The sequence below is a fragment of the Phascolarctos cinereus genome, unplaced genomic scaffold (genome assembly GCF_003287225.1).
Source record: "Phascolarctos cinereus isolate Bilbo 61053 unplaced genomic scaffold, phaCin_HiC Scaffold_726;HRSCAF=1367, whole genome shotgun sequence".
NCBI classification, from domain to species: Eukaryota; Metazoa; Chordata; class Mammalia; order Diprotodontia; family Phascolarctidae; genus Phascolarctos; species Phascolarctos cinereus.
The window spans coordinates 417,234,411-417,256,624 of NW_027556098.1; the positions used below are offsets into that span (position 1 = coordinate 417,234,411).

General features: G+C 39.5%; 1 protein-coding gene and 1 pseudogene across 4 annotated transcripts in view; one reads left to right on the forward strand and one right to left on the reverse strand.

Annotated features, from left to right (window-relative positions):
• LOC110219955 (homeobox protein otx5-B-like) overlaps positions 1-22,214 on the forward strand; it is a 62,020-nt gene that overhangs the window by 10,197 nt on the left and 29,609 nt on the right. For 2 of the 4 annotated variants that reach the window (XM_021003734.2, XM_078145945.1), the window contains exon 3: positions 5,999-6,094. The exons of 1 other annotated variant lie outside the window; for it this stretch is intronic. In XM_021003734.2, coding sequence (XP_020859393.1) covers positions 6,054-6,094 — 41 coding nt within the window. In that variant the 5' untranslated portion in view covers positions 5,999-6,053. Of the gene's footprint in view, positions 1-4,870; positions 4,999-5,998; positions 6,095-22,214 lie in introns of all 4 variants that reach the window. One more of the 4 variants, XM_078145946.1, reaches the window with a different exon arrangement.
• On the reverse strand, positions 21,379-21,874 carry LOC110219956 (small ribosomal subunit protein eS24 pseudogene; annotated as a pseudogene).

Genomic DNA, 22,214 nt, shown 5'->3' on the forward strand with positions numbered 1-22,214 from the left:
GGGAGCGAAGTGGGGGCGGAGCGGGGCGGCGAGGGGCGGCGAGGGGCGGCTCGTTAGGTTACGGTTCAAGCGTTTCTTCTTTGTGGGGACAGCGGCATACCGTGCCACTCTCTGGGGACGGACTGGCGAAGTCTGATTCCTGGGGCCAGCTCCTGGTTCTTTTCATTCTCGTCCCCCTTCTCTTTTATTGTCTAATCAGAGGTTTAAGCCATTTTTTCCTCCTTTTTTAGCTTTTACAAAATATTTGCTTCAGAGGGTGTAATCACGAATGCACAGACTTCCTTCGCAGCACATGGGGAGATCCGATCCCTCCACTGCCCATGCTACCCCAGTCTCTGGGGAGAGGAAGGGGATTGCTTTAGGCCAGTTCAGAGCTCAGGCCCAGGCACCCCGGCATCTCAGGGCTTCCTGCTGGGCCGGCTTGCTCCAGTAAGGTCACCGTGACTATGGGGTCACCTCCACCACCTCAAACGAGGAGGAAGACAAACCCCTCCAGGCTCATTCCTTAGAGCTGAAGTCGAAACAGAGTGAGGGCAGGAGAAGGGAGTCCTCTCTCCTCACGGGTTCAGTCCATGGGCCCCAGCATGGATGACCTGTGATGTGCAGCCCTGGAGACTGAAGGAAAGAGGAGGCTGTGTCTGGCTGGCCAGTGTTACAGGGGAGCAGACATAGGGAGCCTCCATGTTAAGTGATCTGAGCAGGCCCAGACAAGCCCTGTCACAGTGTCTTTTTTTAAAATTACCAAGTATTTTTTATTAACCTGTCACTCCTACTATCCACCTCCACACTGTGCAAAAAAAAAAATTAATCCTCAATACTTAGTTGCAAATTAGCAGTAAAACTAATTTCTGTACTACTCGTATCAAAATGTGTATCTCCCTCTGCATTTTAAGTTCGGTCAGGAGGTGAGTGGTACGTTTCATCTTCATTCTTGTAGGTTTGTTAAGTCCTGAAATAAATCAAAGCCAAGAATTGGGAAATAAAGTATCTTTAATTAAGATAACAGGATAGCAAACTGCCTCATCCAATAGATTTCCCAGCATGGAGACCCATGGGGAAGTCTTTTATACCCTTGGGGAGAGTGGGGAGGAGGTGGCACTTGGGAGCAAGGTCTGACCTAGGGATCCCAGCCATCAACCCTTACCCCCCAGGTCGAAGCAAGGAGAACCTGCTTGGCCCTTCATTGCCATTAATCCTGACAGAAGAGGTAACCGTGTCAATGGGGTAACCTGGCCGGAGCAGGAAAGACTGAGGTGGGGGCTTGCAGATTCCAGGGTGGAGGTTTAAGGCGTGGCTAGCTCCACCTAATGTCATTATTTTAAGGGTAGGAATGTAATTTTGACATTGTCAGAATGACTAAGAGGTTGAGGCAGCCCACGCTGCAATTGTATTAACAATTTTTTGTCATTACATTAACGATCTTGTCTGGTTTATCTTTCCAGTGATTAGAATTGTACAGTCTTCCAAAGTTGCTTTTCTCTGTCATCGTAACAGTTGTTCTGTTTCTGCTCACTTTATTTTGCATCAGTTTATAGACCTCTTCCCAGTTTCCTTGAAATTGTCCATTTCATCGTTTCTTAGGGCCCAATGATATTCCGTGTTACATTCACGTACCTCAATGTATTTATTCATTCCCCCATATAAAAAACCCCTCCTTCGTTTCCCTTTCTGGCTACCCCAAAAAAGAGCTGCTATAAATTTTTTTTGGCATTCATGGATCCTTCCTGTCCTCGATGTCTTTGGGGCACAGGCGTGGTAGTGATGTAGGGTCAGAGGTTTAACCCGTTTTCTGATGAAGCCTCTGCGTCAGAGATAGCTCTCCCGGTCGGCTGGCTCAGCTCCTAGTATGTGGGTCCATACCCTGGTCCCCCCTTCTCCTTGTGATCTCGCCCTTTACTCCCTAAAATAAAAGCTCATAAGCACGCGGGGAGGAAAAAGCCACAGCGTGTGCAGGAGTGGGTCATTTTTCCATGCTGGTGGCACCCTGGCCCTGGGGCCCAGAGGACCTGAGTTCGAATGTGGCCTTCCCCTCGGTGGTTGCCCCTTTTCTGACTTTTTACAAAAGAGCCCGCCGAGTCCTGCTGTGGGAGCGAAGGGGGCACTTCCCCAGCTTCTTTCCTGTTCTGGGCCGCTCACGGGGCCTTGCACGGGCACGCGAGGCTGGTCAGCCTGGGGCTTTCCTTCTGCAGTTGTGTTGAGTCGCGGCAGATTTGGGCCAGTTCTCAGGGTCTTGGGGTGGGCCCTGGCCTGCTCCACCAACCTGGGTCTCAGGCTCTCCCCCGGCATGCCGAGGTGGGGCTCCTGGACTGCTGCCCCCGGCCTTCCTGGGCTACTAGATCTGGTGCCTTTGTTTTCGCTGGCTCAGGTTTTTTCCTGGGTCCATGTTCCCTGGGCTTTCAGAGGTCGGTGAGGGGGCATGAGAGCGACTTATTTCTTATTCTGTCATCTTCTGGCCTCAGACACTTGACACTGACTAGCTATATGACTGTGGGTGAGTCCCTCACCAAAAAAAAAAATTAAGAAAGCAAATTTACAGACCCTAGGTTAAGAAACCCTGCTCCAGTTAAGCATGAGAACTCACAATTTTTTTAAAAAAAACTAATTTATTTTGAATGATCAGCAATACTTCCATAAGCTTTTGAGTTTTAAATTTTTCTCCCCCTCCCTTCCCACCTCTCTCCCCAAAAGGTGCCCAATCTGATATAGGCTATACATATACATTCCTATTAAACATAGTTTCATATTAGTAATGTCGTAAGTAAGAATTAGAATCAATAGGAGGAGCTACCAGAAAGAGGAAACAAAACTCAACAGAAGAAAAAAAAGTATCAAATAGTATGCTTTGATCTGCATTCAGACTCCATAGTTCTTTCTTTGGATGTGGATAGCATTTTCCATCGTGAGACCTTTGGAGATGTCTTAGATCCTTGCATTGCTGAGAAGGTCTAAGTCTATCAAAGTTAGTTATCGCACAACACAACTGTTACTGTGCACAGTTCTCTGGTTCTGCTCACTTCACTCAGCATCAGTACATGTCTTTCCAGGTTTTTCTGAAGTCAGCCTGTCATCATTTCTTATAGCACAATAGTATTCCATTACATTCATATACCACAACTTGTTCAGCCATTCCCCAAAGGATGGGCATCCCCTCAATTTCCAATTCTTTGCCACCACAAAAAGAGCTGCTATAATTATTTTTGTTTATGTGGGTCCTTTTCCCATTTGTATGATCTCTTTGGATTATAGCCCTAGAAGTGCTATTGGCTGGGTCAAAGGGTATGCACATTTTTATAGCTCTTTGGGCGTAGTGCCAAATTGCTCTCCAGAATGGTTGGATCATTCACACCTCCACCAACAGTGTATTAGTGTTCCAATTTTCCCACATTTTCTGCGACGTTTATCATTATCCTGTTTTGTCATGTTAGCCAATCTGATAGGTGTCATGTGGTACCTCAGAGTTGTTTTGATTTGCATTTATCTAATCAATAGTGATTTAGAGCATTTTTTTCATATGACTATAGATGGCTTTAATTTCTTCCCCTGAAAACTGCCTGTTCATATCCTTTGACCATTTCTCAATTGGGGAATGACTTGTATTCTTATAAATTCAATTCAGTTCTCTATATATTTTAGAAATAAGGCATTTATCAGAGACATTGGCTGTAAAAATTGTTTCCTAGTTTTCTGTTTCCCTTCTAATTTTGGTTTCATTGGCTTTGTTTGTGCATTAATGTAATCAAAGTTATCCATTTTGCATTGCATGATGTTCTTTATCTCCTGTTTGGTCATGAATTCTTCTGTTCTCCATAAATCTGATAGGTAAACTATTCCTTGCTGCCCCAGTTTGCTTACAGTGTCAGCCTGTATATCTAAACCGTGAACCCATTTTGACTTTATTTTGGTATATGGTGTGAGATTTTGGTCTATGCCTGGTTTCTGCCATACTCTTTTCCAGTTTTCCCAGCAGTTTTTTTCAAAGAGTGGGTTCTTATCCCAGAAGCTGGGGTCTTTGGGTTTGTCAAATAATGGATTACTATAGTCATTGACTGCTGTGTCTTGCATACTTAACCTATTCTGAGAACTCACTATTGTCTATACATATATTGTCTCTAGGACATTAGTGGTCATTATAATTGCTATGACAAGCTAGACTTGGCACAGGTCAGTCTCCTAGTTAACAGCTTGAGTTTAAAACAGTCAGGAAGTGGTTGGACATACAGCATTTAACAAAAAATTTTACTTAGCCCTAACATTGGAAAGGTTACTAAACTGGGCTCCTGAAATGGCTCCTCCTTCTGAAGATAGAAATGGGTCTTATCAGTAGAGAAGTATATGGTGGCTTTTATGGCTGTGTGATATCTGCCAAGTTTGAAGGGCACTGAATTCATATGGCTGAGGGCTTAGGGATAAGATTGGAGACCTGTAATAGGAAAGGCTCTTCTTTAGGCTAGAAATTTTGTATACCTGCCCTAAAAGATGGGGCTGTTCTGAATATTTGTTGTTTCAGCAAAAAGGAATGTCGCAGACAGGACCATAGCTGCAAAACAAACAGGGTCAGGGACAAAATAAAGGAAGTACAGACAAAATGGAGTTGCTTGGTTTTCTTGACTACCTACAGTTTTTATCTGGATCCAAAGTGAGGAGTGAAGGTCATGATGCATTTCTGGTTTACTTGGGGAGAGAGTGTTTTCGATCAGCACACAATCCAATCCAAACCATACTCCATTCAGAACAGAGTATTTGCTATTCCTGAAGCGGCTGAGCATTAGGAGAGCCACTCCTTATAAATATGACCAACCTCTTGCTGCCACCAAGGAGGTCTGTAGTAGGAGGTATCCTTGGCTGAGCAGGATTGTGTTGGATGTTTCAGGAATCAGTGGCAGTCAAGGATGTGGCGGTGGACTTCACCAGGGAAGAGTGGGGGCAGCTGGGGGCCTGCTCAGAGGGACTTGTACAAAGAAGTGATGCTGGACAATTATAGGAACCTCATCTCCCTGGGTAAGAACAACTTTCCTCTGTAACTCAGAATCTGCATGTTATGGGATGGAAGTTTCTCCAGTTCTTGGCTGACTCACTGGTATTCAGGCGTATTCCGTAAGATATATAATATGAGGAGATCTCTGATCCCTTCGGACCAAGAGACAGGGTGTTTCTACTCCCTGTTCCCAGGTGAACAGGGTTTGTTTGGTACCACTGATGAGTTGTTGTGCCCCGGTGGCTGTGCCTTCCCTGTTCTTTGTTCCAGTAGGTCAGAGCTTGTCCCCTAATGCACCACAGCAGATCGCTGAAGACTAGGAAAGATGAATCTACTTTTTGAGGCCAAATTCACTTGTAATCCACTTCCCCATACATGTTGTGAACTACTACACAGATAATCTTACTGCAGTGCTCCGGATCTTCTTGGCACGCCTTTTTCCTGCTGAGGGGAAGTAATAATACTTGCGATGAAGACTGGCCTTTCTGAAGAGCTCTGAGGTTTGCAAAGTGCTGTTTGTGTGTTATTTGATTTCATCATCACAACAACCCTGTAGGGTGAGTTCTGAAGATCTTCTTGTCCCCATTTGGCAGATGAATAAACCAAGGCCTAGAGAGGCTAAGTGACTTGCCCAAAGGCCCATGGCTAATGAGTGTCAGATGGAATTTGAACCTGGGTCTCTCCTGACTTCTGCTTTATCACGTGTGCTTCTTCTTCTTGGCAGCTAGGTGGCAGATTGGACGGAGTACTGGACTGGGAAGCAGGATGACTTGAGTTCAAATCCTGCTTCAGACGCTTACTAATTGTGTGATGCTGGGCAAGCCCCTTGACCTCTCTTAACCTCGGTTTCATTAGCTGTAAAATAGGGATAATACCATCTCCCTCACAGGTTGTTGTGAGGATCAAATGAAGCAGCATATGTAAAGAGCTGTGCAAACCCTTATAGCTATAAATAAATGCTGGCTACCAGGAGTTCTGAGATGACTGTACAGAATGCTCTCCCACATCATTCTCCATGAGCAGGGCTTCCAGTTTCCAAGCCAGATGTGACCTTCCAGTGGAAGAGAGGAGGAACGCCATGGATGCCAAGCAGAAAAGACTCCAGCGACACCTCTCTGGGTGAGTAGGTGAGAACCAGGCAGATGGAAGTCCCAGCTGAGCCCCCACATTTAAGGGGGAAAAGTCCTTGCGCAGTATTGGACCAGGAGTGTTGTTCAGGGTATTCCAGGCTCGTGGCAATTGAGGCTAGCAATTCTCCCTTTTGTAATTCATTCTACAATGTGTTCATCTTTACCTCAAGAAACCATAGATTCACAAAATGTTAGATCTGAAAGATACTTAGATAACATCTGGTGCAACTCCGTCATTTTAGAGATGAGGAAACAGACCAAGAAAGGTGAAGTGAGTCAAATCAAGGTCCCCATGCTGAGGAGCTTAGATTCTGATTGGGGAAGACAACACATAAAAGAACGCTGAAAAAAGGAGTTGGTGGGGCACAGGAGAAAGTTGTGCGCAGGGGAATGGTGAAGAAAGAAGTCTGGAGAGTCATCAGTGGAACCCGGAGAAGAGAAGAAGGCATGAACATGGTAGCTGAACAATTCCTTGAAATGGTGGTTGTGGGAGGAACTGACCAGTTGGAGGAAGAGATTGTAGGAGTGGAGGAGCCTTCCAGGGTGAGAGCTTCTAGGGAATGGTGGAGAAAGAAACCCAGCATCAGGAGAAGAGTGAAAGAGTAGAAAATGTTTTCTAAGATCATCTTTGACTTGTATGACAATAGCAGCCTACTTTGCAGTTTAGAAGGCATTATACTTTGAAAAACCATAAGATGTGAGAGTTGGAAGAGATCTTAGAGGTCATTTGTCCAATGGCACCTGAAGAGGAGTACTGTCTATAACATCCCATAAATAGTAATCCAACTTCCACTTGAAGATATCTTTTAATTGGAAGGCCATTACTGCTTAAGGCTGATCACTCCTCTTTCAAACGGCTCTAGTTGTTGGAAAAGTTTGCTCATGCTAAGTTGAGATATTCCTGTCTACAAGTTCTACTGATTGTTCCTGGATTTACCCTCTGGAGACAAGTACAAATCTTTTTGTTTGTTTGTTTTGTTTTGCCTTCTTTTCCCCTCATTTGACTTGAAGTCTTTTCCTGGGCCCATACCCTCCCACTCTACTGAGTATCAGTTTTCCTCAGAAGCTATGATTCCTTTTCTCCTGAGGCAAGGATGAGCGTTCCCTCCGAGCACCAGATCCCTGTAGATCCTGTCTATTATAACATCTCCATCTTCCTGTATAGATTATCGCTCTTCTGTCATGTGAGCATGCATTATGCTACCCCTTCTCAGCACTTAAAATACATTTCCCCTTTTCTTTCCCTCTTTGTTAGTCTCCCTTCAGTACTATCTTGCAAAAAACATTGATTGATTGTGGATAGGGTGTTGTGAGGTTTAGTCTGTGATGTTTCAGGCCTCTGTAACTTCCATTTGATGTCTTTGTGACTTCCCTTATTTACTGATGTACATTTAGAAATATCTTAGAGGTTGCTCTGTTGTTATATTATTGTTATCCTTAGTTGCTCTATTTGTATTTCTGTCATTTGGATTATGTCAGAAGCAAATAATTTCTTGAGATCTGATTTTCTTTCTAGGAATGTTTTGAATGCTTCCTTTTATTGAGGGTCTATTTATTTTCATTTATGGTTAGGTTCAGATTTTCAGGTCACTTTGGGCTACATCTTGAGCTCCTTTACTCTTCAGAAGATATTGTTCATTCCCTCCTGTGTTTTTTGATGGGTGCAGAATAGTTGTGTGTTATTCGAATTTCCTTTCCTTTATATTTGAAGGTCTTTTTCCTCACTGCTTACAGGATTTTTTTGGTCATTGGATTTATTTACTTTTAATTCCCCCGTTCATGATCTACTCTCCTACCATGGAGTTTGTTTGCTTTAAGAATAATACCTTACTAATCCCATCCTTCTATTTTAAATCCCCACCTTTCCTACGGTTGTCCATTCCTCTTTCCCTGTTGAGTTTAATATATTTCTATGCCAACCAAGCTCTGTGTTTGTCTATTTCTGATAAAAGTGAGGTTCACGTAATGCCTCTTCTCCCCATTGCTTCATCATTGTTTATATATTCTTTATCTCACATACCTTGATTATGTGAGAATAGTACATTCTTTCTCTTCATTCTTCCCTGTTATCTCTTTTGCCTCCCTTTTCTTTCTTTGCAAGACCATCAAAATAGTACAACACTTTCCCCCTCCTTCACGGGTACTCATTTGTCTTATTTTAATTCCTTATGTGAGCTTGGATCACCTTATGATTATGACGGAGCACATATTTTTATTTTTCCCCATTAGAATGTAAGTACTTCATCATATAGCCCCTTCCAAATACTCAAATGTATTCACCTTTCTAATTTTTTCTTTAATTTCTGTGTTTGCATTTCATTATTTCTACTCAGTTCTCTTCTTTTAACAGGAATACTTTAAAGTTCACTGTTCCAATTTTTTACCTGTAGGATTTTACTGTTTTTCAGGGTAAGTTATCTTTAAGTGCAAGTCTTGTATGTTTTGTACTTTAGAGTATCATATTCCCAGCTCTTTTGTTCTTTAAAGTGGTAACTACCAAATCTTGTGAATTTTGACTGTGATTCTTTTGTACTTGAATTTTTTTCTCTCTGTCTCCTTGCGGTATTTTTTCGTTAACCTGGAATCTCTGGATTTTGGCTATGACATTCCTTGGAGTTTTCATTTGAGGGTTTCAGAAGGTAACAGGTGTTGATTCTCTTTCTCTGTGTATATATGTATATGTATATACATATATGTGTATACGCAGACATGTACATGCACACACATGTGTGCGAATATGCACATACACATGTATACACATCCATATACATACACACGTGCATACATGCATTTTTTATGTACATAAAATATGTGAATAAATGTAAGTAGGGGTGTGTGTATACACATACACACACACACACACACGTATATATACACTTTATATTTTCTTCCTGTTTTTCTGTATTTTGATTTTGTTCTAATATTTTTTATTGTCTCATTGAGTCATTGTTTTTTGTTTTGTTCGTTCTACTGTTTCTAGTTTTATAAAATACTCTTTGCAAGTTATATTGGTATGGCATTCAATATGTACATTAACTTAGGTAGTATTGCCATTTCTATTACATTGGGACAGCCTAACCATAAGTGTTTATTTTCCCTCCAATTATTTAGGTTTCTGTTTCTGTAGAGTGCTTTTATAGTTGTATTCATATACCTTCTATTCATGATTTGATAGGTGGATTACCAGGTATTTTATACATTGGATGTAATTTCCTTTTCAATTTCTTTCTGTTGGGTTTTGTTGGAAATATGTAGAGAGGCTAAAGTGTAAAGAGTAATTTTTTTTCTTTTTGTCTTTATTCCCTCAATTTCTTCTTCTTTTCTTATTATAGATAGCGTTTCTAGACTGTTAAATAGTGATGGTGACAATGTACATCTTTGCTTTTATCCGTGGTCTTATTGGAAACATTCCCAGTGTTTCTGTATTACAGATAATCTTAGCTTTTGCATAGAAACTATTTACCTTAATAAGAAACAATTTATTCCTATTTTCTTTAATATTTTAAACATAAAAACATGTTATATTTCTCATTTTTTTCCCTATATCTGTTGATATAATCATGTAATTTTGAAGTTTGTTAATCATTTATTCTATATTATTTATAATTTCTTAATATGGAACCAACCTTGCCTTCCTGGTATAAATCTTACCACATCATAGTATATAATGTTATAAATTCTTTGCTAGTATTAGATTCAGTGTTGTTGCAAAGTTTTGTTTCTCTGCTTTATCTCTTCCTGGTTTAGGTTTCGGGACCATATTTTTCTTAGGGACAGAGTTTAATGGGATGTTACCTTTCTCTTTTTTTTTTCTTGCAAACAATTTATGTAAAATTGGAGTTAATTGTACTCCCTGGTAGGTTTCTGGATTGAAGAGGCCACAGTTGGGTGGCCTAGGTGGGGGCTATTGCAAAACTTCCTGGGAAGTATTTAGAGTTAAGGGCTAAGGGCCTCATTCTAGGGATCTGGGTCTGGGTTTGACATTGGGCTCCAGGGGAAATCTCAGAGGGTAAAAGAGACCATAGGAGGGTAGCCTGGTCTAAGCCTTTTTTTGGGGGGAAGTTTTAAGACTGAAGATAAGAGTGAATCTGAAACTGATGCAGGGTTTCATGATGGTAGGTCCCACCATCTGCCCCAATTCCTGACTTCCAGTGGGCTCTGGTTACATTGAACTTTATTTTTAAAAAATGTAACTTTTCTTTTACTTTTTTTTTTTTAGTTACCCAAAATTTATTTTCTTTCCCTCCTATATCCCCTTACTGGAAAAAAAAAAACACACCAAAAAACCAAACCTAAAACCCTTGTGACAAATATTCATACTTAAGCAAAACAAATTCTAATGTTTCCCGTGTTTGAAAATGTCTCATTCTTTACCTTAAGTCTTGCTACCTCAATGTACAATTCATTATCTTTCCTCTGGAATTATGATTGGTTATTGAATTGATGAAAATTCTTAAGTCTGTCACTACAGTGTTGTTATTGTATGAATTATTGTCTTATTTTGCTCACTTTGCATCAGTTTATACAAGTCTTCACAAGATTCTTTGAAAAATGTGCCTTTCATCATTTCTTATAACATAATATTCTATTACATTCATATGCCATAATGTGTTTAGCCATTCCCTAATAAGTGATCACCCCATAGTTAGCTCTTTGCCACCACAAAAAGAACTAACTGTACATATTTTTATCCATATGGGTCCTTTCGTTCTTTCTTTGATTTCTTTGGGATACAATGCTAGTTAGTGGTATTGATGAGCCAAGTGGTATTCATAATTTGGTGACATTTAGGGGATAGTTCTAAATTGCTTTCCAGAATGGCTAGACTAATTAAAGCTTCAGTGGTGCATTATGTACCTGTGTTCCCATAACCTCTTCAGCATTTGCCATTTTCCTCTTTATCTTCTTTTCCAGTCTGATGATGATAGTGATAATAGCAAGCATTTATTTAGTGCTTTAAGGTTTGCAAAGCTCTTTACAAATATCTCATTTGATTCTCACCATGATGCTGGGAGGTAGGTTCAATTATTATCCCCATTTTACAGATGAAAAAACTCAGGTACACAGAGGTCACTAGGAAAACTGGAAGCTGGATTTTAACTTAATTTTTCTTGACTCTAGGTTCAGTATTCTATCCAGTATGCCGTTTGGTTACCTCTGGTGGGTGTCATGGAAACTCAAAGTTGCTTTAACGTTCATTTCTTTAATTATTAGTGATTTGGAGCATTTTTTTTTATAGCTTACATATCTTGAATGAGCCCTTTATAAGATAAATTTTCTGCAAAGACACATTTTTCAATTAACTGTTTCCCTTCTAATTATGACTGCATTGGTTTTGTTTGTACAAAATCTTAATTTTATGTAATCAGTCAGAATTTTCCATTTTATCTTCTTGGCCCTCTCTGTCCTTTGTTTGGTCATGAACTCTTTTCCTGTCCATAGAAATTTCTTCCTTGCTCCTCTGATTTGTTTAGGATGTAACCTTTTAGGTTTGTTTAGGATGTATCTAAGTCACATATTTATTTGGAGCTCAACCTGGTATGTTGTGTGAGGTGTTGGTCCAGACCTAATTTCTGCTCATCTACTTTACAGTTTTCCTAGCCGTTTTTGTCTTTACATTTCCCTAGTTTGCCAGCACCAAATCAGTTTTATGATTGCTGCTTTGTAGCATACTGGATCTGTGTTCATTTCCTTGTGTGGACTGTTATCTGGGAGTTTATTTTGTCTCCATTTCCTTTCGCCTCTGTACACCTTAGGGCACTGGTACCAAGGTGCTGAGTTGGTTCTGTTTACTGCCGTGGTTCACAGTGTCCCAAGAAGTGCACGTGGCTGCCTTCCAGTACTGTGATCTATGTGGGCTGGTTCTGTCTCTGCCTCTCTTCTGACAGGCGAGGGTCACACCTGGCTTCAGGTCCCTGGAAGAATCAAGCCTTTGAACTGCCAGCTCAGAATGATGGCTGACTAGCTTCAGGGCCATTTGTGGACACTTCAGTTCTTTTCCCTTTTACAGTCCTTTTCTCTAGTTCTGCTGGCATCTGGCCTTTTTTATCAGACTGCTTTCCTTGGCAAGATTCTTCTCCTCACCTCCATCATCTTCCAAGTTTACCTGTGCTCATGCTGACTTCCCTGATGACCCCCTTCTTCACCACTCTACCAGCTTCTGACCATTTTTTTTTTTTACAATTCTGGACTAGGTGGAGTAATTTAATTCTCTTCCTCTCTCCCCTTCTCTCTCTCTCTCTCTCTTTGTCTCTGTGTCTTTTTCTCTATATCAGTTTTCTTTATCATTGATCTTTTTTGGTTTGTTATCAGTTCAGATGTTGGGTTTTAAGTGGAAAAATGAGACTTTTCTATGCCCTTTCACATTGCCTTATTCACTTGGAAATCCATTATTTTGTTTTATCATTGCTTATAAAAAATGTATCTGATAAGATTGAAGGTTTTTGCCAAAGATTGACGTCAGGGTTATCTATCTTTAATTTCCAGAATCAAACTTCTCTTTTTAAAAAAAAAATCATTGTTTCAGCCTGATTACATAAAGATGATTACTAATGTTTCTGTGGTATCGGCAGGAACTTTAGTGCCCTGGAATGTAATTATATTTAGCACTCAATCTTTAATCTCTTTTTTTTTTTTGGCTAGGCAGTGGGGTTAAGTGACTTGCCCAGTGTTGCACAGCTAGTAAGTGTCAAGTGTCTGAGGACCGGATTTGAACTCAGGTCCTCCTGACTCTAGGGATGGTGCTTTATCTATTGCCCCACCTAGCTGCCCCTTTAATCCCATTTTAAGAAGCAAGGTGAAGTTTTTATTATCTCCTTGCATATGTTGGACATCACATTGCACTGGTTAACAGTATTTGGTCCACCTTTTCAAAATTGTTCATCTCTTTTCTTGGGAGAGAAGGCAAGATAAAAAAATTAGTATAAAGCAGTTTTCTTTTTCCCAAGACAAAGAACAGTGGAGATTGATATTTTTTTCTTTCTTTCAGAATTCCTTAGTCAGGAGACCAGCTGTGAAATAATGGAGTCAACTCCAAAGCAGGGCATTTCTCTGGACAAATCATCCAAGGAAAGAGCTGAGACAGATGATCCTTGGGATTACAATTTGGGAGACGCTTGGGAATATGATGTCAGAGTAGAGCAAAAGAAGTACAACCAGGAAAGACGACCCAGGCAAGAGACAGTCATGGACAGGAAAACTTCTACTAAATTTAGTGCCCATGAATATAATATATTTGGAAGAAGTTTCAGTTTGAGGTCAATCCTTTTTCTGCAACAGGGTGTTCACATGGGGAAAATCTACAGCAATGTGGTACATATGAAAAGAACTTTAAGCAGTCTTTAGAAACATGATAGATATTTTTTTTCTCAGGAGGAAGATTTGTAAATGTAATATAATCAGGAAGTCAGTTTACTCTTCAGAGGACCTTATTCAGTTTCAGAGAATGAACACTAAGGAAAACATATGACTGTAATAAATGTGGCAAACTCTTCAGAGATAGAAAAGCCCATAAAAATCATCATAGAATCCATACTGAAGAGAAATCTCTTGATAGGCATCAATCTGGAAAGTGTGTTAGCAGGAGGAAATCCCTTACTCAATATAAAATAATAGATAAACAAGAGAAAAACGCTTTGAAAATAATGAAGGTGGCAAAGTCTTCAGTCAAAAGTTTTAATCTTACTGTACATCAGAGAATACATAGAGGAGAAAAACTCTTTGAATGTAGTGAATGGGGGAAAGCCTTCAGACAAAGTTCTTACCATATTATACATCAGAAAATTCATACTGCAGAGAAATCCTTTAAATGTAATGAATGTGGGAAAACCTTCAGGCAAAATACTTACGTTACTGCACGTCAGAGAATTCATACCGGAGAGAAACCCTTTGAATATAATCGATGTGGAAATCTTTCATCCAGAAGGGAGACCTTACTCAACATAAGAATTCATACTGCATAGAAATTCTTTTAGTTTAATGAATTTGGGAACTCATTTACTCATCAGGTAAACATTATTGAACATAAGAGAGTTCATACGGGAACAAAGAAATCCTTTGTAAGTAATTGGTGTGGGAAAACTTTTAGTGAAAGTTTGTACCTTACTGTACATCAGAGAATTAATATAGAAGATAAACCCTTTGAATGTAATCACTGTGGGAAATCATTCACCCAAAAAAGGAAACCTTACTGAACATAAGAGAATTCATACAGGAGACAAATCTTATGCATGTAAGGAATGTGAAAAATCTTTTAGCTGGAGCAGCTTATTTATTGTATGTACTGGAGAGAGAGCCTTTGACTGTAATGAATGTAGCGAATCCTTTACCTGGCATACACAGCTTACTGAACATAAGCGAATTCATACTGGAGCAAAGAAACTCTCTGAATGTAATGAATGGGAGAATTCCTTTGGCTAGAGAAGTGCCTTTACTGTGCATCAGAGAATTCATACTGGAATGAAACCACTTGTGTGTAATGAATGTGGGGAATTCTTTACCTGGTATACATAGCTTACTGAGCATAAGAGAATGCATAGCGGAGAGAATTCACTCTGGAAAGAAACCTTTGGAATGAATGAATGTGGGAAGTACTTTCACAGGGACAAATGTCTTACTAAACATAAGAGGGGTCATCCTGGAGAGAAACCCTTTGAATGTAATCAGTGTGGGAAATCCTTCACCCAAAGATCTAACCTTATTCAGCTGAGTATACATCTTTCTGAGCACAAGAGTAAACAGGTGAAATTTTTTAATATAATTACAGAATCACAGGATTTGAGATTGGAAGGGATGTGTAGAATGCTCTAATCTGCTCAGTTCATAAAAGGAATCCCTCTATAATTTACCCAACAGGTGGTTATCCTTCCTCTGCTTGAAGGTCCTCAAGAAGGGTGAATCCGTTACCTCTTGCAGTAGCCCATTCCATTTCGGGGATGACTCCAAGTGTTAGGAGTCTTTTCCTGATGTCAAGACTAAATTAGCCTCTTTGAAGCTTCCCTTCATTGCTCCTGATTTTGTCTTCTGAGATCAAACAAAACAAGTCTGTTCTTCATCCTCATAACAGCCCTTCAGATATTTGGAGTTTGTTCCCATGAATCTTCTTTTATTCAGGACAGATATGCCCATTTAGTTCAGTTGAACCACATATGACAAGAACTCAAGGCCCCTTCACCATCTTTGTTGCCCTCAGGGCACTCACGTTTATCAAGTTTCTTAAATTGTCGTCCCCAGAACTGAACACGTTTTCCCCTGTGAGATCTGATGTTCACAGAATAGTCAGACTGTCACCTCATTATTCCTAGAAGCTAAACTTCTTTAAATGTAGCCCAAGATTGCATTAGTTTTTTTGGCTGCCACAGCACACTGCTAGTTTGAATTGACGTTATATTCCACCAATACGCCTAAATCTTTTTCATAACTATGACTTTTTAACTTTTCTTCTCCATCTTGTACTTGTGGAATTGTGGGTAGTTTTGTACCCAAGTATAAGACTTTAATTTATGCCTACAATTTTCTTTTCTAAGTAGATTTAGTCCAGTGCTCTAGCATGACATCATTTTCTAATCTTGAGTCTGTCATCCAATGAATTAGCTGTCCTTCCCCAGCTTTGTCTCATCTGTACCTTTGAAGAACATATCACCTGTGCCTTTAAGTCATTAATAAAAACAGTTAAACAGCTCAGGGCAAAGCATAGCTCTCAGGGATATTCCATAGGAGATGTCTTACCATGTTGTCGTTGGAACTACTCTTGAGTCAAACCGCTTAACCAGTTCTGAATACATCCATTTATTTTATAATCTAATACATATTTCACCATCTTTTCCACAAGAAAAATGATGAGATAGTTTGTGAAAAGTTTCATTAAAATTTAGGTAAAATATACCCACACTATCCCCATCATGGTGACTAGTTTTGTAATCTTGTGCATAATAATACCTAGCATTTATATAGGGCTTTAAGGTTTACAAAGAACGTTATGTATGTTAGCTTATCTGATTTGATCCTCACGACGGCCCTGTGTGGTAGGAAACAAGATTAGTTTAGAATGACGTGTTATTGATCAAGTCATGTTGACTTGTTTTGATTACTTTCCATACACCAACCATCACTATATTAATTCTTTCTAGAATTTTACCAGGAACTGAAGTCAAACTCTCTGACTCAAAGATTGCAGACTCTTCTGTTTTTTAAAAATTGGAATAACATTTGCCCTTCTTTAATTTTGTGGTGCCCTTCCTGTTTTACTAGCTCTTTCTAATGTTCCTTACATTGTCTTTCCAGTTATATCAGTTAGTTCTTTCAGTGTCCATAGATGTAGTTCATATGGACCAGGTGACTTGAATTCATAAGGGGCAAGTAGGTCTTGCTATCTTCTCATTCAATCTCGTTTATTAACATCTTTTTAGTAAGCCTTCCCTCCCAATTTCCAATACAAATGTCATTCTCCTTGACAGAAAATAACATAATGAATATAGGAAAGCTTGGGGAGTGTGCAGAAGAGCGCAAACATGGTCATGAGGTACCTTGAGCTCATGAGAATTGTTGAAGGATATTAGGATTTTCATCCTGGAGAACTTCTAGGGGAAGACATTTTGGACATGATAGCTGTTTGATCTCAGGTTTTCTGGAGGATGGACTCAGTCAGGGTTAGTATCGTGATATATTAGCCCAGAAAAGCAATTCAATCTTAGGTTAAATTGAAGATGTATAGTGTCCCAGAGCAGAGAGTTGATAGGTCCATTTTATTCTCGTGATTATTCTCATCATATTCATATCTTGAATATTTTAAGAAAAGCATCAGTGAACTGAAGACTTTCAAAGAAAGGCAACCAAACTGTAAAAGTGCCTCATGATCACATCATATGAGAATTAGTGAAAGAATTAGGGCTTTCATGCTGGTGAACTTCAAAGGGACCATAATAGCTATCAGGTTTCAGAAGGAGAGAGTAGACATGTTTAGCTTGACCAGAGAGAAAAGCTAGAAACAAGGTGGGGAAGTTGAGATGAATTTAGGCTTTATGTAAGGGAAGATGTTCTAATAATTACCACTATCTGAAACTGGAGCAGTCTTCCTTATGTGGGGTTGGGTTCCTGGATGAGAGAGGATTCTTGTTTAGATATATATTAACTCTATGGCCTTTCAGTTTTGAGATTGATATACTGTGTGACCAGATTATTTCTAAAAGTCATTTAAGTTCTTTATTTCTTTAAAAAATTTATAATTGTATTATTTAAATTTTTTTTATTCTAACCCGAAACTGAAAAAAAATCTACATGCAACACAGCAGCACACAAAAGTGGATTCTATGCGAAATTTTAAATCTCCATTTTATATTATTTTGCTTAAATATATATATATATATGTATATATATATGTATGTAATAAATTAAATACATTACTTTCAAAACTGTCCTACTTATTTGTGCTTCCATCTGTTCTCTTATGTACATGAAAAAAATTATAATGGCTCTTTTTTTGGTATCACCATTGCTACTCCTTCCCCTTTCTCTCATTTTCTCTTCCCAGTTAAAAACCTAGAGAAAGACAAAACAGTAACAAAACCCTTGTAACAAATAAGCCAAAACGATGAATCCATACAATTGTACAGTTGTTTGCATGTTGTCTTGCCTATTAGATTGTGAGTTCCTCAAGAGCAGGAATTGTCTGTTCCCCTTCTGTGTCTTCCCAGTTTCTGGCAAATGCCTGGCACATGGATATTTAGTAAATGTTTATTGACTGACTCAGGAGGTGGGTAACATGCTTCCTCATAGATGACCTGATTGATCATCACATTGCTCAGAGTTCTTAAATATTTCAGTTATTTTTCTTTATGTTGTCACTGTCCTAGCATAAGTTGTTCTGGTTTTGCTTACTTTTCTCTGTATTGGTTCATATCCTTATCCACCTTCTCTGAAACTGACTCTTTTTGTCATTTCTTGTATTGCAGTACATATACTCCATCCATACTCCACAGTTTGTTTAGTCTTTCCACTATTGTAAGAAGCAGTTGAAAGTACCTTGTTAGATTCTGGTCCTTTGGGGATGGAGTGTTTACTGCCTTCAGGATCAGAAAGTTGGTTTTGCTTGTGACTATTCCCTCCACTTTATTATCCTTCTTCTTAACTCTGCCTCTATCTTCTTTTATTTCTGTGCTGAATTTGATGGATTTCCATTCCAAACTCTGCGTGTATGTGTTCAACCTTCCTTTTCCATTTCAGAGTGAGGTTCATCAGATACCTACTCTCTCCTCCCCTTCCTCTATATTTATATACTCTTCTTCTTATACCCCCTAACTATGAGAAATAGCAAATGTTGAGGAAAAAAATCATTAATACCATAATCTGCTTACACAATTCTGCCAGTAACAATTTTGGTTGATTTAGCATGATTCTAAATTCAAGCATATCGAGCTTAGAGAAATGTAAAACTGACAGCACTGGTTTTTTCTCCTCCCTTCCTTGTCTTCAGACCATAAGACAATTTGAGGTAACCCTTATAATAATTTTGAACAAGGAAGAGGTCACAATATATGAAAATGCAATTATGGGGTTAACATTCTCCACCACCTAAATAGCATAGTGGATAGAGCACCGGGCCTGGGATTTTAAGGTCCTCCTGGGAGTTTCAGGATAGAGTCTTACAGATCTGTGAGGGCACCTTTCTGATACAAAACGTCTGGACCTAGAGTTTCTCAGTCTGGGTGCTGCTGGGGTGAAGCTGTGTGCTGCCTACAATGTCTACCAGTTCCTATTGGAACTTTCAAGGTCCTCCACCATGGGCTTTCTTTCCCCCCTCGCCCTTCCTCAATGGAACCTCCACTCTTGGTTCTGCTCTTAGTGTAGTTTCTAATTGGATCTCTTGTTCATTATTCAGTTTTGTGTGAATTTCAGGGTTTTGCTAGATAGATATGTAGGAGTATAGGGTCTCTCTTGAGGCAGCCATTGTGGCACGCAGTCTCTTGTAATTTTATTTGTATAAGTATTAAATGTGATTTGGCAGATTGACTCCCAGATACTTTATTCATTTTGTAGCTGTTTTCAATGGGACTTTCTGTTATTGTTTCCTGTATTTTGTTATTGCTGTATGGAAATTTTATTAATTTTTGTGGGTTAATAGCTTTACTGAAGTTATTATTTCTCTTTATTGATTCTCTGGGACTTTTTAAAGTAAACTGTCATGTCATCAGCAAATTGGGATAATTTTGTCTCACTTCCTTGCTTATCTTATTATGCTTTTAATGTCCTTTTGTCTTACTATTCTTACTAGCATTTTGAGATCTCTCACAGAGTAATACTGGGGAAAGGGGATATTCTTGCTTTGTTCCTCTATTGGGAAAACTTCCAGTATTTTCTCATTGTATATAATGATGGCTTTCAGTTTTAGGTAGATGTTTTTGATCTTATTCTTTAAAGTTCCCTCAGTACCTGTGCTTCATAGATTGTTTTTGGTGTTTTTGCGTATATGAAAGCCTTTGTCAAAGGCTTTTCCTGCATCTTTTGATAGAATCTTTAGGTTTTGGAATGCTTTTCTTTTTATCATGCCTGTGTTAATGCGTTTCCTAATGTTGAAACATCCTTTCATTCATAGAATGAATCCACCTTGATCATTGCAAATCTTCCCCCACCACCACCTTTTTCTTTTTTTTTTTCTTAGTGAAAAAGAACCAGAAAAAATGTGGATATGTATGATTGGGGATGAATAAACAAATTGAGGTAAATGACTATAATAGAATATTACTTTCGTGTGAGAAACATTTTCTATGATGAATACAGAGAAGCAAGGAAAGATTACCGGAACTAATAGAAAGAAAACAAAATCAGGAGATAATATATGCAGTGGTGACATCAAGGGCATTGGAAATGAGAACAACAAAACTCTTGAAGTAGAGCGCTGTGAAATGATGATAATAAAGTTTGATTTCAAAGAAGAGATAAGGGGAGACACCTCCCTCTGCTTCTTTGCACAACTTTGGTTGTGGGATATTGCATGTAATACAGTAGGAGTTTTTCATATGTTGGTTAGTTTCAGTGAACGTTTTCCCCTCTTTCTCTTTTTTTCTCTCTTTATTATAAGGGATAGCTCTTAAGGAGTCCATTGCAGAGGGAGTGTAAAATGTAGATGATATAAAAACAAAATAATAAAATTTACATAATTTTAAAAAGTCTTTAAATTTTTTTTTTTTAGGCAATTGGAGTTAAGCGACTTGCCCAGTGTCACGCAGCTAGTAAGTGTTATGTGTCTGTGGCCAGATTTGAACTCAGGTTTTCCTGACTCCAGGGCCAGTGGTCTATCCACTGTGCCACCTAGCTGGCCCTCCCCCCCTTTTTTGTTTTGGTGAGACAATTGGGGTTAAGTGACTTGCCCAGGGTCACACAGCTACTAAGAGTCAAGTGTCTGAGTCAGATCTGAACTCCGGTCCTCCTGATTCCAGGGCCGGTGCTCTATCCACACCACCACCTAGCTGCCCTGAAATTTCTTCACAAAGCAGAGAATTCCTTCTACTTTCCTTCTGCCAGCTTTTGTTGCCTGGTGGTCAGTCATAAGCATTGATTAAATTATCACAGGTACTGTGTTAAGTGCTGAAGATACAAGGACAAAAAAAATATTCCCTGCCCCAAAGGAGCTTATGGTCCCATGAAGACATATAAATAAGTATATAAAAAATACACGCAGAATAGAGGGAGCGTCATCTCAGAGGGACGGCGCTAAGCAGGTAGAGGCACCAGAAAAGGCTTCTCGTAGAAGGTGGGATTTGAACTAAGTCTTGAATGGTGACAGGGATACCAAGAGGCAGAAGCGAGGGGCAGAACATTCCTGGAATGGGGGACAACTAGGTGGGAGATGGAGTTCAATGTGTGAGGAACAGCAGGGAGGCCAGTATGGCTAGATCAAGAAGGTGTGTAGGGGAGTGAGGAGTGTGAAGGCTGGAAATGTCGAAAGGAAACAGATTATGAACAGAGGACTTGAGATTTGACCTTTTTAAAAATTATTTTTATTTCATTTTTAACATTCTTTTAAAACAAAGTTGAGTTCCAAATTCCTACCCACCTGTCCCTCCCCTACTCATTGAGAAGGCTAGCAATGTGATAGCATTTAAACATTTCTCTATTAGTTGTATTGCCAAAAAAAGAAAGAAAGAAAGAAAGAGAGGGAACCCTACTTCGGTTTACACTCAGTTCATTTGTTCTCGGGAGGTGGATAGCATTTTTCATCCTAAGTCCTTTGGAATTGTCTTGCATCTTTTTTTTTATTTTTGAAGTTTTTACATGGTTTATTTATGCTCTGATGAAAAATTTTCTTCACGGATAAACATCTTCCGTAGTGCCTTTTAATTCTTCTTTTTGCCAGCACCGACATTTGCCTTTGCAGCACCCCTGACTTTCTTCATTCTGTTCTTGCGTTCCTTTCGCTGTTTTCTGGATGTCTTTTTCTTCTCGTACAGGCCATGCCTTGCAAGTCTGTGCTTTGGTTCATTTTTCTTTGCATAGTCAAGGGAATCATAAATCATGCCGAAGCCTGTTGTTTTGCCACCACCAAAATGGGTTCTGAATCCAAAGACAAAAATGACGTCTGGAGTTGTCTTGTACATCTTGGCCAGTTTTTCTCGAATTTCAGTCTTGGGTACTGTGGCCTTTCCAGGATGAAGGGCGTCTATAACCATCTGTTTATGCTGAAGAAGTCTGTTTGTCATGAACTTCCTGGTTCTGATGGTTACGGTGTCATGCATGGTGGCGGCCGGCTCCTCGAGCAGCAGGAGAGGGAAAGGGGGTCTTGCATCATTGTGTCACGATAGCCAAGTCTTTCACAGTTAATTGTCATTACGATATTGCGGTGACTATGTGCAGTGGTCTCCTGGTTCTGACTTCATTTTATATTTGTTCGTATAGATCTCCCCATGTTTTTCTGAAGCCATCCCACTTGTCATTTCTTTTCTTTCTTTATTTTGTGTGCTTGTTTATTTGTTTTTTTGGTGAGGCAGTTGGGGTTAAGTGACTTGTCCAGAGTTGCACAGCTAATAAGTGTTGTGTCTGAGCCTGGATTTGAACTCAGGTCATCCTGACTCCAGGGCCACTGCTCTATCCACTGCCCAACCTAGCTGCCCCTCATT